General features: G+C 42.9%; 1 protein-coding gene across 1 annotated transcript in view; it reads right to left on the minus strand.

Moving 5' to 3' along the window:
* FAM81B (family with sequence similarity 81 member B) overlaps nt 1-17,925 on the minus strand; it is an 85,072-nt gene that overhangs the window by 32,122 nt on the left and 35,025 nt on the right. The window contains exon 5 of the mRNA XM_044291341.1: nt 10,602-10,731. Within this exon, the coding sequence (XP_044147276.1) occupies nt 10,602-10,731 (130 nt within the window). The remainder of the gene's footprint in view (nt 1-10,601; nt 10,732-17,925) is intronic.

The following is a 17,925-nucleotide window of genomic DNA, read 5'->3' on the forward strand; positions in this document are numbered from 1 at the left end:
GTTACAATGGAAGTCAATGGGGGCGGATCCGTTCGAAGGTGACACAATATGGTGCATTTTTCAAACGGATCCGCCCCCCCATTGACTTTCAATGTAAAGTCTGGACGGATCCGTCTGAATACAAATTGTACTTTGTACGTTTTAGTAAAATATAATGCAGACGATACCTCAACACTATGTCACCTTGCCACTGTGGCCTCCTGATGCTGCTGCTGCCACCTCCACACTGTCATTGGGCAACCCTGTGGCCTCCTCCTGATGCTGCTGCCATGTCCACACTCTATCATTGTGCCACTCTGTGGTCTCCTCATGCTGCTGCTGCCACCTCCACACTGTCATTGTGCCACCCTGTGGCCTCCTCCTGATGCTGCTGCCACCTCCAGACTCTGTCATTGAGCCATTCTGTGGTCTCCTCACTTCATGACTGGTAAACTAATTTGCCTTTCAGCCTGGCTGACATCATCATTTATTTGATGCTTCTTCTGATCTGTCAGAAGGAAGGAAAAATGAGATGCACAACAGATCCTGTCTATGTAACAGCTGTAAGAACTGGCTTATGATTTGGTAGCCAAAAGCAGGAGTGGGTACAAAACACAGAAGACATGCAAATATTCCATTCACGTGTCATCTCTATTTTGGATCTACTCCTGTTTTTTTTTTTGCTTTAGCAATACTGATGGATTACTGACCAAATGAAGGCGGATGCTCCACAGACAGGACTCTACTTGTATAAGCGTTTAATAGAACAGGTTCTTTAGACATTTATGTGGAATCAGCTGACGACGGTGTAAAAGGAGTGCGCTTCTTCTTGACGCCAACATTGACCTGTAAGGCTGAGTTCACACTTGAGTTATTTGGTCACTTTTGGCTCCGTAACTGCCCAAATAAGTGAAGTGTGCAGTGATTCTAAGAGTGACGCCTGTCATCTGCGTGTTTCATACGGACTCACAGTATTATTTCACTACCACAGCAGACTCCCTATGCGTGTTACTGCAAGGCACAGTGTTCTACACCACTGTAAACTATTTTTTACGTGATTTGCCACAAATAAATTCGGATTGAACCAAATTTTTCCGAAAAATTCAGCGAACAGACCGAATGAAATATTTTAGAAATTCGCTCATTTCTAGTAGTGATGAACAGATCACATCTGAAGGGATGCTCTATATATATATATATATATATATGTGTATATATATATATATATATCTGGGTTCACATTTTACTGCATATAGATGTTGCCAGCCTGAAATACAGACGTGGACAAAATTGTTGGTACCCTTTGGTCAATGAAAGAAAAAGTCACAATGGTCACAGAAATAACTTTAATCTGACAAAAGTAATAATAAATTAAAATTCTATAAATGTTAACCAATGAAAGTCAGACATTGTTTTTCAACCATGCTTCAACAGAATTATGTAAAAAAATAAACTCATGAAACAGGCATGGACAAAAATGATGGTACCCCTAACTTAATATTTTGTTGCGCAACCTTTTGAGGCAATCACTGCAATCAAACGCTTCCTGTAACTGTCAATGAGACATCTGCACCTCTCAGCAGGTATTTTGGCCCACTCCTCATGAGCAAACTGCTCCAGTTGTGTCCGGTTTGAAGGGTGCCTTTTCCAGACTGCATGTTTCAGCTCCTTCCAAAGATGCTCAATAGGATTGAGGTCAGGGCTCATAGAAGGCCACTTTAGAATAGTCCAATTTTTTCCTCTTAGCCATTCTTGGGTGTTTTTAGCGGTGTGTTTTGGGTCATTGTCCTGTTGCAAGACCCATGACCTGCGACTGAGACCAAGCTTTCTGACACTGGCTAGTACATTTCTCTCTAGAATTCCTTGATAGTCTTGAGATTTCATTGTACCCTGCACAGATTCAAGACACCCTGTGCCAGACGCAGCAAAGCAGCCCCAGAACATAACAGAGCCTCCTCCATGTTTCACAGTAGGGACAGTGTTCTTTTCTTGATATGCTTCATTTTTTCGTCTGTGAACATACAGCTGATGTGCCTTGGCAAAAACTTCGATTTTTGTCTCATCTGTCCACAGGACATTCTCCCAGAAGCTTTGTGGCTTGTCAACATGTAGTTTGGCATATTCCAGTCTTGCTTTTTTATGATTCGTTTTCAACAATGGTGTCCTCCTTGGTCGTCTCCCATGTAGTCCACTTTGGCTCAAACAACGACGGATGGTGCGATCTGACACTGATGTTCCTTGAGCATGAAGTTCACCTTGAATCTCTTTAGAAGTCTTTCTAGGCTCTTTTGTTACCATTCGGATTATCCGTCTCTTAGATTTGTCATCAATTTTCCTCCTGCGGCCACGTCCAGGGAGGTTGGCTACAGTCCCATGGATCTTAAACTTATGAATAATATGTGCAACTGTACTCACAGGAACATCTAGTTGCTTGGAGATGGTCTTATAGCCTTTACCTTTAACATGCTTGTCTATAATTTTCTTTCTGATCTCTTGAGACAGCTCTTTCCTTTGCTTCCTCTGGTCCATGTCGAGTGTGGTACACACCATATCACCAAACAACACAGTGATTACCTGGAGCCATATATATAGGCCCAATGGCTGATTACAAGGTTGTAGACACCTGTGATGCTAATTAGTGGACACACCTTGAATTAACATGTCCCTTTGGTCACATTATGTTCTGTGTTTTCTAGGGGTACCATCATTTTTGTCCATGCCTGTTTCATGAGTTTATTTTTTTACATAATTCTGTTGAAGCATGGTTGAAAAACAATGTCTGACTTTCATTGGTTAACATTTATAGAATTTTAATTTATTATTACTTTTGTCAGATTAAAGTTATTTCTGTGACCATTGTGACTTTTTCTTTCATTGACCAAAGGGTACCAACAATTTTGTCCACGTCTGTAAATCTCGCAGAGCAATGAATGGTAAGATCACGTCCTATATGGTGTCTGATTTTCCTATTTTACATTAATCGTGGCTGAACCCCTTTAACAGGTAGTTGGTATGGGGCGTTGAGCCAAACCTTGGACATTTGTAAGTCATGTAACCCTTGCGGGTTACATGACTTGCGGATTTATTTAATTGATTTGGGACACGGTAGTACCATTATAGCCCATAGGTTCTCGGCTGTCCCAGTTAACTCCGTTAGAAACATTACTGCCAACCATTTATACGCTATATGGCTTTACTTATTAGACGACGTTGAGATGGATTTCGAAGGGTTGATATCTACTATCCTGGTTTCTCAACGTGTGTTGCCATTCTGTCTAATACAAGTCTTCATCTAGCAGATCTACTTTGTTTGACATACTCTGGCTGACAGATAGATGGGACGTGGCATATTTCCCTTCTGTTAGCTGTTTAGACCTGCCAGCAATTATGCATTTTAGGTGCCTGAAAATGTGCAGATGTCCATCCCAGAAAATGTCTTCATTTATATCCCTGGCCTGCCCTCTGATATGTACATCTTAATAGAACTACATCACGATATTTTATGTAATAGCTAGAAAACATTCACTTAATTAATAGGACATATTTCTTGTAAACTTAGTACATATGACGCTAGTGCAGCTGGAGTATCCATGCCATCTGTTAACATCACACTATTATTACTACTTTAATGCATAATTGTGTAATTTATTTTGTAACAATGTATTTTACGAAATGCTATGGACTCAATTGAAAGATTGAAGGGAGCAAAAGTGACATACGGTATATTAAGCTATAGCATATGATGCAATGTATATCTGCTGTGGACAATCCTATTTTGTTAGATGACTCACCCAAAAATAAGCTGTTACATGGTATCCTGCTGCTTAAAACTTACAGTGATCAACCATGATCCATGGGAGGGCTTGGCAAGAGCTAATCAATTTCCCTTCAGCTTCATTGCACAAGAAATGATGCAGTTCCAATTGAATCACTGCACTGGGCTGTGTATAATGTAGAGACTTGTGGGGTCTTCCAGGATGAGAGCACTCTTTGTAGTTGCTCTCTCCTATGGATGATGAATAGATATTTTGCTGATGAGGGATCTCCCACTATAAACTCAGGATTCCCTAATAAGGTATTTGCAAATTGATATTCCAATGAAATAATCCCTTAAAGAGGATCTGTCACCATGTTCTTGGACTATTATCTGCTGTAATATATGAGCATTAGTGCAGAAAAGGAGTCCAGCTATTTTTTACTTTCCTACCACGCTCCATAACCCCGCTGTCAATGTTTAAAGCTGCACTGAAATACATTGTCAGGACTGCTGTGCATGCGCGCAGGAGCCCTCTTCATTATGTTAGCACAGCACAGCAGTCTGGAAAATTAGCTTTAAAGGGAACCTGTCGTCTGGATTTTGTGTATAGAGCTGAGGACATGGGTTGCTAGATGGCCGCTAGCACATCCGCAATACCCAGTCCCCATAGCTCTGTGTGTAAAAAAAAAACATTTTGATCCATATGCAAATTAACCTGAGATGAGTCCTGTACGTGAGATTAATCCAGCGTGAAGGAGCCCAGCACCACCCCGCATCCTCAGAATCTCCTCCTTGCTCCTCGACGTCAGAAAGCTAGAGCGCCGTAATCTCGCGATACGCGAGCTAGAGCATGTGCAGTGTCATCATAGTGTTCCTTCCCTGTGCTGGCATCAGCGAGATTACGGCGCTCTAGCTTTCTGACGTCGGGGAGCAAGGAGACGATTCTGAGGATGCGGGGCGGTGCTGGGCTTCTTCACGCTCACATACAGGACACATCTCAGGTTAATTTGCATATGTATCAAATTGTTTTTTTTACACAATAAAAGCGCACAGAGCTATGGGGACTGGATATTGCGGATGTGCTAGCAGCCATCTAGCAACCCATGTCCTCAGCTCTATACACAAAATCCAGGTGACAGGTTACCTTTAACAAAGTCACATAGCATAGTTTATTTTATCCCCTTCACAACCAATGCCTTACATGTACGGTGGAATTAGGGTCTTTAAAGATGGCGCCTGCTTGCAAGCATAGCCACTGTGTTTGTGTTGGTTCAAACAGCAGACACCTGGGTCTAATGCCGATCGCAGACATTTAGCTCTGTAGATGCTGTGGTCAATTGTGACCATGGCATCTGAGGCGGCTTTCACCGGGAGCGCTGCACTGCCAGAGCCTGAACAGTTTCCCTGCGTGGCAAACGGGGTAGCCATTCATTGTCTGCAATAGCCTGAAAAAAGTTAAAGTTTTAAAAATATAAAAGTAATTACCAGAATAAAAATAAACATCATCAGCATCCCTGTATTTCAAAATGCCAAAACTATTAACATATAAATGCACACAGTGAATGCCGTAATGAAAAAAATTGATATCAAAATGGCCAATTTGCCTCCCCCCCAAAAATTTTATAAAAAAATTATCAAAAAAATCATACACACTCCAAAATGGTAACAATAAAATCTACAAATTGCCCTGCAAAAAATGAGCCCTCATACAGCCACCAGACAGTATGTGCATATGCAGATATAAAGCACATTAGGGTGCTAGGGGTGTGAGATACTGCTGGAAGAAGGAATCAAACCCTGAGGAATAATATTGAAGAGGGAAAATAAGAGGAAAGGAGTCAAAATAGGGAATGTGATAGCCTGCCTATAAGGACTTTTGGTGTCATTTATCAAACTGGTGTAAAGTAGAACTGGCTTAGTTGCCCATAGCAACCAATCAGATTCCACCTTTGATTTTTGACAGCTCCTTTGTAAAATGAAAGGTGGAATCTGATTGGTTGCTATAGGAAACTAAGCCAGTTCTACTTTACACCAGTTTGATAAATGACCCCATTTGTTTGTAGGGCACGCTTAAGACTGTGGATGTTGGGTATTAATTAATTGTATTTTATTTTATGCATATGCATAAAATACATTTTATGTATTTTTTTAATGTATTTCATTCCAGAGAAAAAGAAATGTCTAGGAGACAGGAATGGGATGTTTAAAGGGGTTCTCCGGGAATTAAGAAAATGAAAATACTTAAATATTATTTTATTAGAAATATATTCTCAAATACCTTTCATTAATTATAATGGCTCATTTTGTCTCGGGAGCAATCATCAGTGGAAAAAAAAAAAAAAAAAAAAAAAAAAAAACCTTGCTGTCCCATTAGTTCACCACATAAAACCTGTCCTGATCACACATGAGGACAAGTTACTTCACAACACTGAGGTAAAGAGCTGCCTCCTCCTCCTCTCTACTTGTCAGGGATTATGATCCTGAATACAGATGATAAGAACTTTAGCTAAATCTCTTTGGAATTTAGTTCATGAGGAGACATGAAGTACAGAGAAGACGGACAGGACAGACTGTGGCAATGTGGGACTATGGTAATGGAGACTGTAAACAAGTGCTGCTGCTCATTAGCCCCACCTCACCCTCCTCTCATGTCTCCTCATCATCTCCATTCCCACAGAGATCCACCTGTATTCAGGATCATGATTCCTGACGAGCAGAGAGGAGGATGAGGCAGCGCTATGGCTCATTGTGGTGAAGTAACTTATCCTCCTGTGTGATTAGGACAGGCTTTGTGTGTACTAATAGGATAACGGCCATTTTATTTCTGCTAATGATTGCTCCCTAGACAAAACAAGCCATTCTAAGTAATGAAAGGTATTTGTGAATATATATTTATTGTAAAATAATATTTAAGTATTTTATTTTATTTTATTCCTGTAGAACCCCTTTAAATTATGGAGGATGGCAGAATGTAGGGCACATATAGGATGGTAGGCAGAGATAAAGGAGTCGATGTAGAGATGAGGAACACTGTGTGGAGTTTAAATTGTATTCTAAAGTGAAGAGACAACCAAGGCAGTGACTGGCCCAAGGCAGAGTGCTGTTCACTTTCCATAATTTAATCTCTCTACAGACGCAATAAATAAAGAAATACACCACAATAGCAGTTAGTATTCTGTCTGTGTACCGTTAACAAAACCAGATCATGATAGGTAAAGTGACACAATTACTTGACTTGTAGCCTGCAGTCTTCTACCATACAGGTCAGTACTACAAGAGTTGTTAGCTCTTATAGTACTGAGCGCTATGGCTATTTTAGGAACCGCTACCCTCTTCTCTATGCCTGGGCAACCAGGTTGATTTGTTAGTTTCTGTCCTGATTTGGATTGATGCTTGCCTTTGACCTTCTGCCTGGATTTTGCATGAACGCTGCTTGCCCTGACTTTCTGTGTGATTGACTTCTAATCCGATCACCTGATTTTGTTACTACCAAGTGGTTCTACTCTATGTCATCCACTGCCCATGGACTCCGAAGCAGAAGTGCTGCACTCCACCTGTGGCAACTCAGAAGATCCACTGTCCAGGTAGGCTCCGTGTCTTTACTACCATTCACTGCAATATGGCACATCTGTCTGAAAAAGCTTGCAGTGGTACCACAGGGGATAACCAGGGATACATTAAAAGTGGTGGGGTTTACGCAGTTTTCCCCTATTTGGAGAAATCCGCACCTTCCTGAACTATTCCAGTTAGATGGCTTCTCACCCTGGGAGCGCAAAGGAGTGAGATATTTATGTCAACTTCAGAGTGCTGCTGTTTTCAAGTCCTTTGAACAGTTGAGAAATGAATTTGGTCTCCCACACACGGCTTTCTATCAATTTTTACAACTTCGTCATGCCTTTCAGACACATGCTAAATCTGTGTCGTTGAAATGCACTGTGGTCCCATTGTTCCAGCAACTTCTCACAAACAGCTCCTCGAGCGATCTGATATCCTCTATCTACAGGAACTTGTATGTGAAGTCATTGAAGCAAGAGGTCTTAGCAGTCAAATCTAAATGGGAAAGGGAGGTCGGGCCGATTTCAGAAGAGCAGTGGAAATCGCTTTTGGCGCTCACTCCACAACTGTCAGTTTGCGAGGGGCAGCGTATGTCCCAGCTGTTTTTAATACACCGGGTGTATAGGACGCCAGAGTTTTTATGCCGGATAGGTGTTCGGAAAGATGCGCATTGTCCTAGATGTGGCAGGGGCCCTGCATCCTTGTTACACATGTTCTGGGATTGTGCGGAGCTCCGGAACTTTCGGTCCGCGGTTTTAGCCCTATAATATTGCAGTTCCACCTGGTTCGAGAACGTGTGTGGTCGGGATATTAGACATCAAAAATCGTCATCATCGTTTGGGAGTACAGCGTCAACTTATTTCAAGCTAGAAAACTCATAGCTAGATTTTGGCTTAGACCTCAGTCTCCGACTAGGGGAGAATTCCTCAATAGAAAGTCAGATATATTACGCTTAGAGAAAAGTGTGTATGTTAAAAGAAACTGTGCTGGGAAGTATGACAAAATATGGGATAACTGGGAGAAATGCAGGGTACAGTGTCCGGTCTAGCCTTTCCTCGTAGTTGGACTACGGGGTAGGAAGAGGCGCAGTATTTGTTTATGTAGGCTCTCTATCTCCTCTATCCTATTTTACTCTGGATGTATGCTGTATGAAGGTGTGTAGTACTACGCGGGTCGGGTGTGAAGAGGTCTGATACACAGACAGGAGGAGTACACCAATGGATGTGCCTTTGACATGTTAATAAGATGTCTAATCTTGGAGTATGGATCCGCTCCATCGCTCGGGTAGGGGGGGGGGGGGGGGTACTGGGCTTTAGTTGGGTAGGGAGGGTTGGTTTCCTGTTTATAATTTATTGGATAGGAAAGGTGGTTCTGTACCAGATATACTTTGGAACTCGAATACATGATTTTATGTGCTTCTTGTACCATGGTTTATGTTACTTGTGATACTTATGTAAGTAACTGTCTGCCCGATCGTGTAAGGCTATAATATTTTTGTCATCAACTGTTGCATATATGCTGTACAGAATGTCTTCCTTTTGCTTTTTTGTGATTTTCCGAAAAATCAAAAAGAATTATCTGATGTAAAAAAAAAATAAGTGGTCTGGACCCCTCAACAATAATAGTCGATGAGGATAAAGGATCCTTAGCAATCACTATAATAATAATATGCAAATTGCAGATCCACAAAACATGGATACTGGCCGTGTACATTCCGCATTTTGCTGTCCTGTCCATAATAGAACAGTCATATCCTTGTCCGTAATGTGGACAATAATAGGACATGTATTTTTTTACGGAACGGCTATGCGGACATATGGACATGGAATGCACACAGTCATTTCCATTTTTTTCCCCAAAAAATTGGAGCGGACACAGAAAAAAAACGTTTGTGTGCATGAGCCCTTAGTGTATTTCTTTTGCAGACCGTTCTGTGTCTGAACAGTCATTCCACCCCTGGGGACAACCCAAATTAAGTTCAAGTATTATAACACATCCAGCACAGAATTATACGTGATATACAGACCGAAGACAAGCTGGTTGCTTTTACAGTGAGTCACATCCCTCTACTATGTAATATAAGGTAATGCACATGAAGTGGTAATAGTAAAATAAAAATAGGAGCTTTTAGATGTTCCTCGTTTAGAAAAATGATGCCAAGTTCAGCCCCCTCACTGTCTGTGGGAAGTGTCACCATGCAGCATGAGTCTTCAATGTCTGGGAATGCAGAATTTATGGACACTCTTGCAAGGAATAAGAAGCTTTGAAATTCCTGAAGCATATTCACTAAACGACAAATTAACTTGCAAATAAATGACACTAATGCTATTTAACTAACGTATGCATAAAATAGCAGAGCAATGAGGGCTGCTCTATGTTACAGAACTGTGTATTTGACTTAAAGAGGACCTGTCACCGCTCTTGACATGCCTGTTTTAATAGCTTCATGCATTCCCCATGTATTAACACTTCTGGATCATCATCATGTCATCATTATGACTCTATGTTGTGCCGTTCCTTTATTATTATTACTAAAAGTTATGAGTGAATTGCTAGCAGTCTGCAGTGAGGGTACACAGGGGTGTTAACCAGTTGGGGGGGGGGGGGGTGCCCCTGAACAGACTCACTGTATCTGATCAGTGCTGCCATTTTCAGACTGTGCAGGTACACCCCCCCCCCCCCCAAAAAAATAAACAACTTTTTACTACCCCTCTGTACCCTTACTGCAGACTGCTAGAAATTCATACATAACTTCTAGTAGAAATAATAAAGGAACAGCACAACATAGAGTCAGAAGAATAGATGATCCATTCATTTTTATGCTATTGAGTGAGGGAGATCATCTTGTGGCACGCATTATATGGGGCCTCATGTATAGAAAATGACTGTAGTCAAAAACTATAGATATCACCCATAGCAATGTCTTACATTTGAACTAGGTTGCTATGGTGAACCTCCTCCGGTCTGGAAAACACAAACTACAGATAAGATGGTAAAAACAGAAAGTGATATCTCATCCATTTATTGTGATGAATGTAAGAGAAAGCACTGCTCCCATGTAGCACTGGGGTCCTAGATATGGATCCAACCAGGAGTACCATCTGCATGGGGTTCACATGTTCTTCTTGTGTTTGTGTAGGTTTCTTCAGGGTAGTCCAGTCTCCAAAAAAATTTGTAAACCGATAGGATAACGGGCTTTGAATGAAATTGGTCCTAGTGTCTGTGTGTATTGTGGATAGGGTAAGAAACAGGAAATACAGTAAGTGAACTTCTTTCAATGATTTGATGGCAGACGCCCCATGTCTCTAACCTTAAAGTCGAGCGCCTTCATATCTGCCTCCAGTGCAGCACTTATATTGTGAATCTCGTTCTCCTGCGCATGCAGCTCCTTTTTAGTGGTTATTAGCTCTCCTGATAACTTTGTTATACTGGCATCACATCTGAAATTAAGGGAAAATAGGAAATGCGTATTAGTATGTTTAGATGTAATCCCAATACATATATGCCACAAACCACTACCTGTTCTCTATCAGCTTCTGGTCTGCAGATCTGCATTATTTAGCCTAAGGGACAATGGGCTGAGAGTATTTCCTAACATATTAAGCACTGTGCAAAGGTTTTAGGCAGGTATGGAAAAATGCTGCAAAGTAAGAATGCTTTCAGAAACAGAAGTGTTAATAGTTTAAATTTAGATTTATTTTGCAGCAGGACAAGGACCCAAACATACACCCAATGTCAGTAAGAACTATCTTCAATGTAAAAAGAACAAGGAGTCCTGGAAGTGATGATATGGCCTCCACAGAGCCCTGATCTCAACATCATCAAGTCTGTTTGGGATTACATGACGAGACAGAAAGATCTGAGCAAGCCTACATCCACAGCAGATCTGTGGTCAGTGCTCCAAGATGTTTGTTACAATTTCCCTGCCAATTTCACTCAAAAACTGTGTGCAAGAGTACCCATAAGCACTGATGCTGTTCTGAAGGAAAAGGGTGGTCACACCGAATATTAATTTGATTTCTCTTGCTCGTTCTTGTTTTTTTGTTTATTGATCAAAGTAAACTATTAACAGTTTGTTACAATGTCGGAATGTGCGTGCCACTGTCCCGCTCCCCCCTCCCCCCGGTGGCCATGGGCACCATATAACTCACCCAGATTCTTCTGTCCCAGCGGCCCAGAACAGCTTGTCCTCTGCTGATCACCAGCAGCAGGTCCGACTACCAGCATCTCACATGCCAAGTCCTCCTGGTCAGTCTCTTAGGTGCTCACTCTTCAACTCTTGCCAGTGGGGCAAACTAGTCTCCTCCAGCCAATGGATGGTCACCTCAGGGCATTTAAGGGGCCTTCCTCTAGGGGTGCCTGAGCTGTAGGTTATCGAGCTTGCGAGTTCCTAGTGAAGGTGCGCTGTTCACTTTGTCTGCCAATGTACTGACCTTTGCCATGTTTACCGCTCTGTTTGCTGCCTGCCCTGACCTCTGACTAGTGTCACAGATTTGCATAGACTCTGCCTAGACCTCTGCCTGTTTCTCAACTCTGACCCCCGTGGATCAGCTGCCAAAGACCCCGGGACTATTCCAAGAGGTAGCAGCCTGGTGGGTCCCCTTCAACGATTCTGGATCCCTGTGAAAACCAGGGACTGCCGGGATAACATCCTTAGGTCTAGCCTTAAGTCAAACCAGTTTGTTGGAGAAGTAGTTCCACACCCAATGCCCATAAGACAGTTCTATTTTTAAAAGCATTCTTACTTTGCAGCATTTTCCCCCCACAAACTTTTGCACAGTACTTTACCTTAGATGGATGACTATTACGGATGCCACTGTAAATCCATACAATGACATACATTACTCATGTTAAAAAATGTGCATTACACTGTATACTTTTTATATTTTGTATGGAATAGAACATCAGACTGTATTATGTCATACAGCTGAAAAAAAGGAATAGCAACATATATCAAAGGACACACATTTTGTCATTGTCAGGTGAATTTGGGCATTATGACTTGAACCTGGAATTATTCTAGAAGATACAGCCCTGGAAATACATTGTGAATTCAGCCTTAAATGGGACTGTTGAACAGGACATAAGTGCAAAATGAGTGTACAATAGAAGAGGCCTTCCTTGATCTGAACATGTCTATTGGTAATACATTGTGCTTGGTATGGACCATCGATACCATTAAAGTACTACGTAATGCCACTTTAAATGGTGTATTTTCTAGATATAACCGTAATTATCCTGGTACAGTTTATCTGCAGTATAAAACTACTTTCCTTCCTGGCTGTACTTGAGAAGAACTGTCCAGCCTGACAATAATTTATGCAGTATTCTTATGTTAGGATAATGTGGTGTGTCAGCGGTTCCTGTGTCTGGCTCCTGATTCAACACTTAATTTAACAAAAACCTAGAATTTTAATCTCCCATCAAATTTTCACTTTAATATGCATATATGGGTATATGAGCACAGGGGATAGCCAAAATAATAATATCAGACAATAATTGTAAAACCAGGTTTATATACCAGTGCTCGTCTATCCCAAACTTATAATGATCTGTGTCACTTTGTTTCCTGCAGCTGAATAGATGTCACCTTACCAGAAAAGTGGTATGGTCTGCTAAAAATGTAATTAGGGACATATCGCTAAGATATACCCCAATGTCTGATAGGTGCGGGTCCCACCTCTGGGACCCGCACCTATACTAAGAACAGAACCCGCAAAGTGCCAGAGGGTGCACTGTTCATGCACATCCACCCTCCATTAATTTATATGGGACTGCAGAACCTAGCCGAGCGCTGGCTTAGCTATTTCCGTAAGCCCTATAGAAGTAATTGGAGCAGTGGCCGTGCATACAAAGTGTTCTTCCCATTCATTTTAATGGGACTTCCGAAAATACACTAGCACGCTGCTCGCCAACTTTTGGTATTCCCATAGAAATTAATAGAGGGTCACCTCTGGGACCCGCACCTATCAGACATTGAGGGCATATCCTAGTGATATGCCCCCAATGTCCAAGATTGGAATACCCCTTTAAGTACAAACTCTGACATGTCTTTGGTATATATTGTATAGCATAGAATATATACTGTAAACTAATGAGCCATAAGATTAAAATCATCTACCTAAGGCCTCATGCACACAACCGTTTTTTTTAAGGTCCGCAAAAACGGGTTCCGTAGTTCCGTGTCCGTTTTTTCTTCCGTGGGTCTTCCTTGATTTTTGGAGGGTCCGTGGACATGGAAGGAAAAAGTCGTTTTGGTGTCCGCCTGGCCGTGCGGAGCCAAACGGATCCGTCCTGACTTACAATGCAAGTCAATGGGGACGGATCCGTTTGACGTTGACACAATATGGTGCAATTGGAAACGGATCCGTCCCCATTGACTTTCAATGTAAAGTCAGGAGTCCCTATTAATATACCATAGGATCGAAGTTTTCTCCAATCCGATGGTATATTTTAACTTGAAGCATCCCCATCACAATGGGAACGCCTCTATGTTAGAATATACCATCGGATTTGAGTAAGATCGTCAAAACTCAGATCCGACAGTATATTCTAACACAGAGGCGTTCCCATAGTGATGGGGACGCTTCAAGTTAGAATATACTACGCACTGTGTACATGACTGCCCCCTGCTGCCTGGCACCACCCGATCTCTTACAGGGGGCCGTGATCAGCACAATTAACCCCTCAGGTGCCGCACCTGAGGGGTTAATTGTGTGTATCATAGCCCCCTGTAAGAGATCAGGTGCTGCCAGGCAGGAGGGGGCAGACCCCCCTCCCCTGTATTTAACTCATTGGTGGCCAGTGCGGCCCCCCTCCCTCCCCTGTATTTAACTCATTCGTGGCCAGTGCGGACCCCTCCCTCCTCTGTATTTAACTCTTTGGTGGCCAGTGCAGCCCCCCTCCCTCCCTCCCCTGTATTTAACTCATTGGTGGCCAGTGCGGCCTCCCTCCCCCTAATTAAAATCCCCCCCCACCCCCCCCATCATTGGTGGCAGTGGAGAGTTCCGATCGGAGTCCCAGTTTAATCGCTGGGGCTCCGATGGGTTACCATGGAAACCAGGACGCTACTGCAGTCCTGGCTTCCATGGTTACTTAGCAATTTTAGAAGCATTACACTTATCTGCGCTGTCTGTGACCGGCCGAGCGCTCCTCCTACTGGTAAGTGAAAGGTCTGTGCGGCGCATTGCCTATAGCACAGACCTGTCACTTACCAGTAGGAGGAGCGCCCGGCTGGTCACAGACAGCGCAGGTAAGTATAATGCTTCTACAATTGCTAAGTAACCATGGAAGCCAGGACTGCAGTAGCGTCCTGGTTTCCATGGTAACCGATCGGAGCCCCAGCGATTAAACTGGGACTCCGATCGGAACTCTCTGCTGCCACCAATGATGGGGGGGTGGGGGGATTTTAATTAGGGGGGGAGGGCGCACTGGCCACCAATGAGTTAAATACAGGGGAGGGAGGGAGGGGGGCCGCACTGGCCACCAATGAGTTAAATACAGGGGAGGGAGGGAGGGGGGCCACACTGGCCACCAATGAGTTAAATACAGGGGAGGGAGGCAGGGGGGGCCGCACTGGCCACCAATTAATGTAATACAGGGGAGGGGGGTCTGCCCCCTCCTGCCTGGCAGCACCTGATCTCTTACAGGGGGCTATGATACGCACAATTAACCCCTCAGGTGCGGCACCTGAGGGGTTAATTGTGCGGATCACAGCCCCCTGTAAGAGATCGGATGCTGCCAGGCAGCAGGGGGTAGTTATGTACACAGTTCGTAGTATATTCTAACTTGAAGCGTCCCCATCACTATGGGAATGCCTCTGTGTTAGAATATACTGTCGGATCTGAGTTTTCACGAATCCGTCTGTATGAAAGTAGCCTACGGACACGAATCACTGACGCAGATGACAATCTTATGTGCATCCGTGTTTTTTCACGGACCCATTGACTTGAATGGGTCCGTGAACCGTTGTCCGTCAAAAAAATAGGACAGGCCATTTTTTTTGACGGACAGGAAACACGGATCACGGACGCGGATGAACAACGGTGCATTTGAAAGTCAATGGGTGCGCAGAAAATCAAAGAAAAAGGAACAACGGACACGGATGCACACAACGGTCGTGTACATGAGGCCTAATACTGTGCAGGTCCTCCTCGTGCTGACACAGTGCCTAAAGGGGTTGTCCCAAGAAAAATATTCTATAGTTTTCAAACTAGCACATTCATCTGAATACTTTTGTATTTGCATGTAATTTCATATAGCCTCTGAGTTATTCAAAAAATGTATCTGTATAGCTCCACTTGCTGTTTGTTCTTTTTCTTATTTCTTTATCCTGCTCAATGAGAAGGCCGCACATGCTCAGTTTCATCCTCCTACTGAGCTGTCATAGGGAGATAGCTGCAGCAGAAAAGACGCTTCACTGATCTGTCAGCTTCATATACTGTAAATCTAGCAGAGTAATGGATGGGGAGATCTCTGGATCCACGTGAGGTACAGGGCTGGTTCAAGCTTTGTTAGAAAGTGATTGTCATGTACTATATGATGTCTGATTTTCATTTTTTACATTAGTCATGTGATAACCCCTCCAATGCTAAAGTTAGGCTTAAAGTATTGTATTTTTATTGTATGTTAAAATCCTAAAATATTAGGTTCTAAAAATATTGAAATATTAAAATGTGTGTGTTGTATTGTGATAGCATAGACCTATATGAAAATTACTGAACGCACAAAATATGCATAGATAATACAGGGAAGCTGTAAGAGATGGATCAGAGGCAGTCAGTGCAGTGAAGGGAGTGTATCACCCTAGATGTCTAACAGCTAGCACGCTACCTGTATTTGCCCTACTCTGCCCTCCCTCTCAGTTCAGCTAGCTATCTCTGTTGATAGGTTCATCCTACGTGTTTTAAAAATCGATTTTTTTTTTAATATGGGGTCAATGTGCCCAACAGTATTATGGCCAGAAGGCCACTTGTAAGCAACACATTGTAGCTCTGTGGACTAATGGTGCCGTCAAGGCATGAACTCCATAAGACCTCTGAAGGTGTCCAGCATTAACTTTTTTCAACAATTTGTGCTACAGTAGCTCTTCAGCGGGATCGGACCAGATTGGCTTGTCATTAATCCCCACGATTATCAATGAGCCTTAGGTGCCCATGACCCTGTGTCCTTCTTTGGACCAATTTTGGTAGGTACTAACCACAGCATACCAAAAATACCCCCACAAGACCTGCTGTTAAGGAGATATTCTGACCCAGTTGTCTACCCTTCACAATTTGGCCATTGTCAGATCCCTATGCTTGCCCACTTCACCTTCTTCCTATGCATCAGTTTCATTTACTGACAGGTGCCATTGTCATAAGATAATGCTATTCACTTTTGCTGTCAGTTTAATGTTATGGATGATCAGTGTATAACTAAATGTTCTGAACCGAAAGAGAGGTGAGAATGAATTAAGAGGTTTGCTGAGACTTTTATACTGATGACCTATCCTCTGGATAGGTCATCAGTATCTGATCGATGGGGGTCCGACATCTGGGACTACTGCTGATCAGCTGTTTGAAAAGGCACCGACCCTCGCAGTAGTGATACGGCCTTCTCTCAGCTCACCGGCGTCCATTGTACAGCGACTGGGCTTAGTATTGCACACAGCCCCATTCATTTCACTGGGGTTAGGCTGCATCTAGGCCATGTGAACGATGAATGTGACTTCACATGGTCCAGGCTAAGCTGTGAGAAGACCACAACACTCCTGCATACACCTATGCCTTGTCAAACAGCTGATCAGTGGGGGTCCCGGGTGTCACACCTCTACCGATCATATACTGACGACCTATCCAGAGAAGAGGTCATCAGTATAAAAGTCCTAGAGAACTTCTTTCAACTACTTATATCAGAAACTAATGTACAAAATTCCCCATTTTCTTGAAAATACCATAAAGTACAATAATGCCATAGAAACAAAAAACATTCAAGTGCTAATGCTATGCTTATTTATAAACTGGGATGCTTGGAAAATGCATTTTGTACAAAACCATTTGAGCCCGTCTGCCAAACGTCAAGGCGAACTCTGTAAGACGGGAACCTAACACTAAATGCTACCTGTTATGCGCCATAATGGCCGCCATAATGTTCAGAAAGTGTTGGTTCTACATGCCTTTATGGCACCAAAAGTGGTAAAAGGCAGAGTGGTCCCAGCATGCATGTGGAACCAACACTTCCTGAACTTTATGGCGGCCATTATGTTTGCAGAGTGCTGTTGCATTGTTTTTTTTTCTTCTGTAGCGCAGCAGCCTGTTCTGACTGTTTAGTGTGGGTGCTTGAAGTTAGACGTTTATCCTTTTGATATTATGCCCTACAGTATTCTAAGGAGAGATCATCAATAGGTGCTCACCATAGTATACACTCGGCAGCTTTATTGAATATTTCAAAGGTCGAACACAGGCACTGCACAAAGGGTCAGGCAACAGCCGTTTCGCGCTCCTCGCGGTTTGTCAAGCCTACAATGATCCGGTGTAGGGGTGGGATATACCTCACTCCCTCTACCTGGTCACAAATGTATTTATTTATTTTCCTACAAGAGTCCATGGAGCAGAGCACCACTGATTATCGCAGTTTGTGCTTCCAAGGGTCTA

This window comes from Bufo gargarizans, chromosome 1 (assembly GCF_014858855.1).
Source record: "Bufo gargarizans isolate SCDJY-AF-19 chromosome 1, ASM1485885v1, whole genome shotgun sequence".
NCBI classification, from domain to species: domain Eukaryota; kingdom Metazoa; phylum Chordata; class Amphibia; order Anura; family Bufonidae; genus Bufo; species Bufo gargarizans.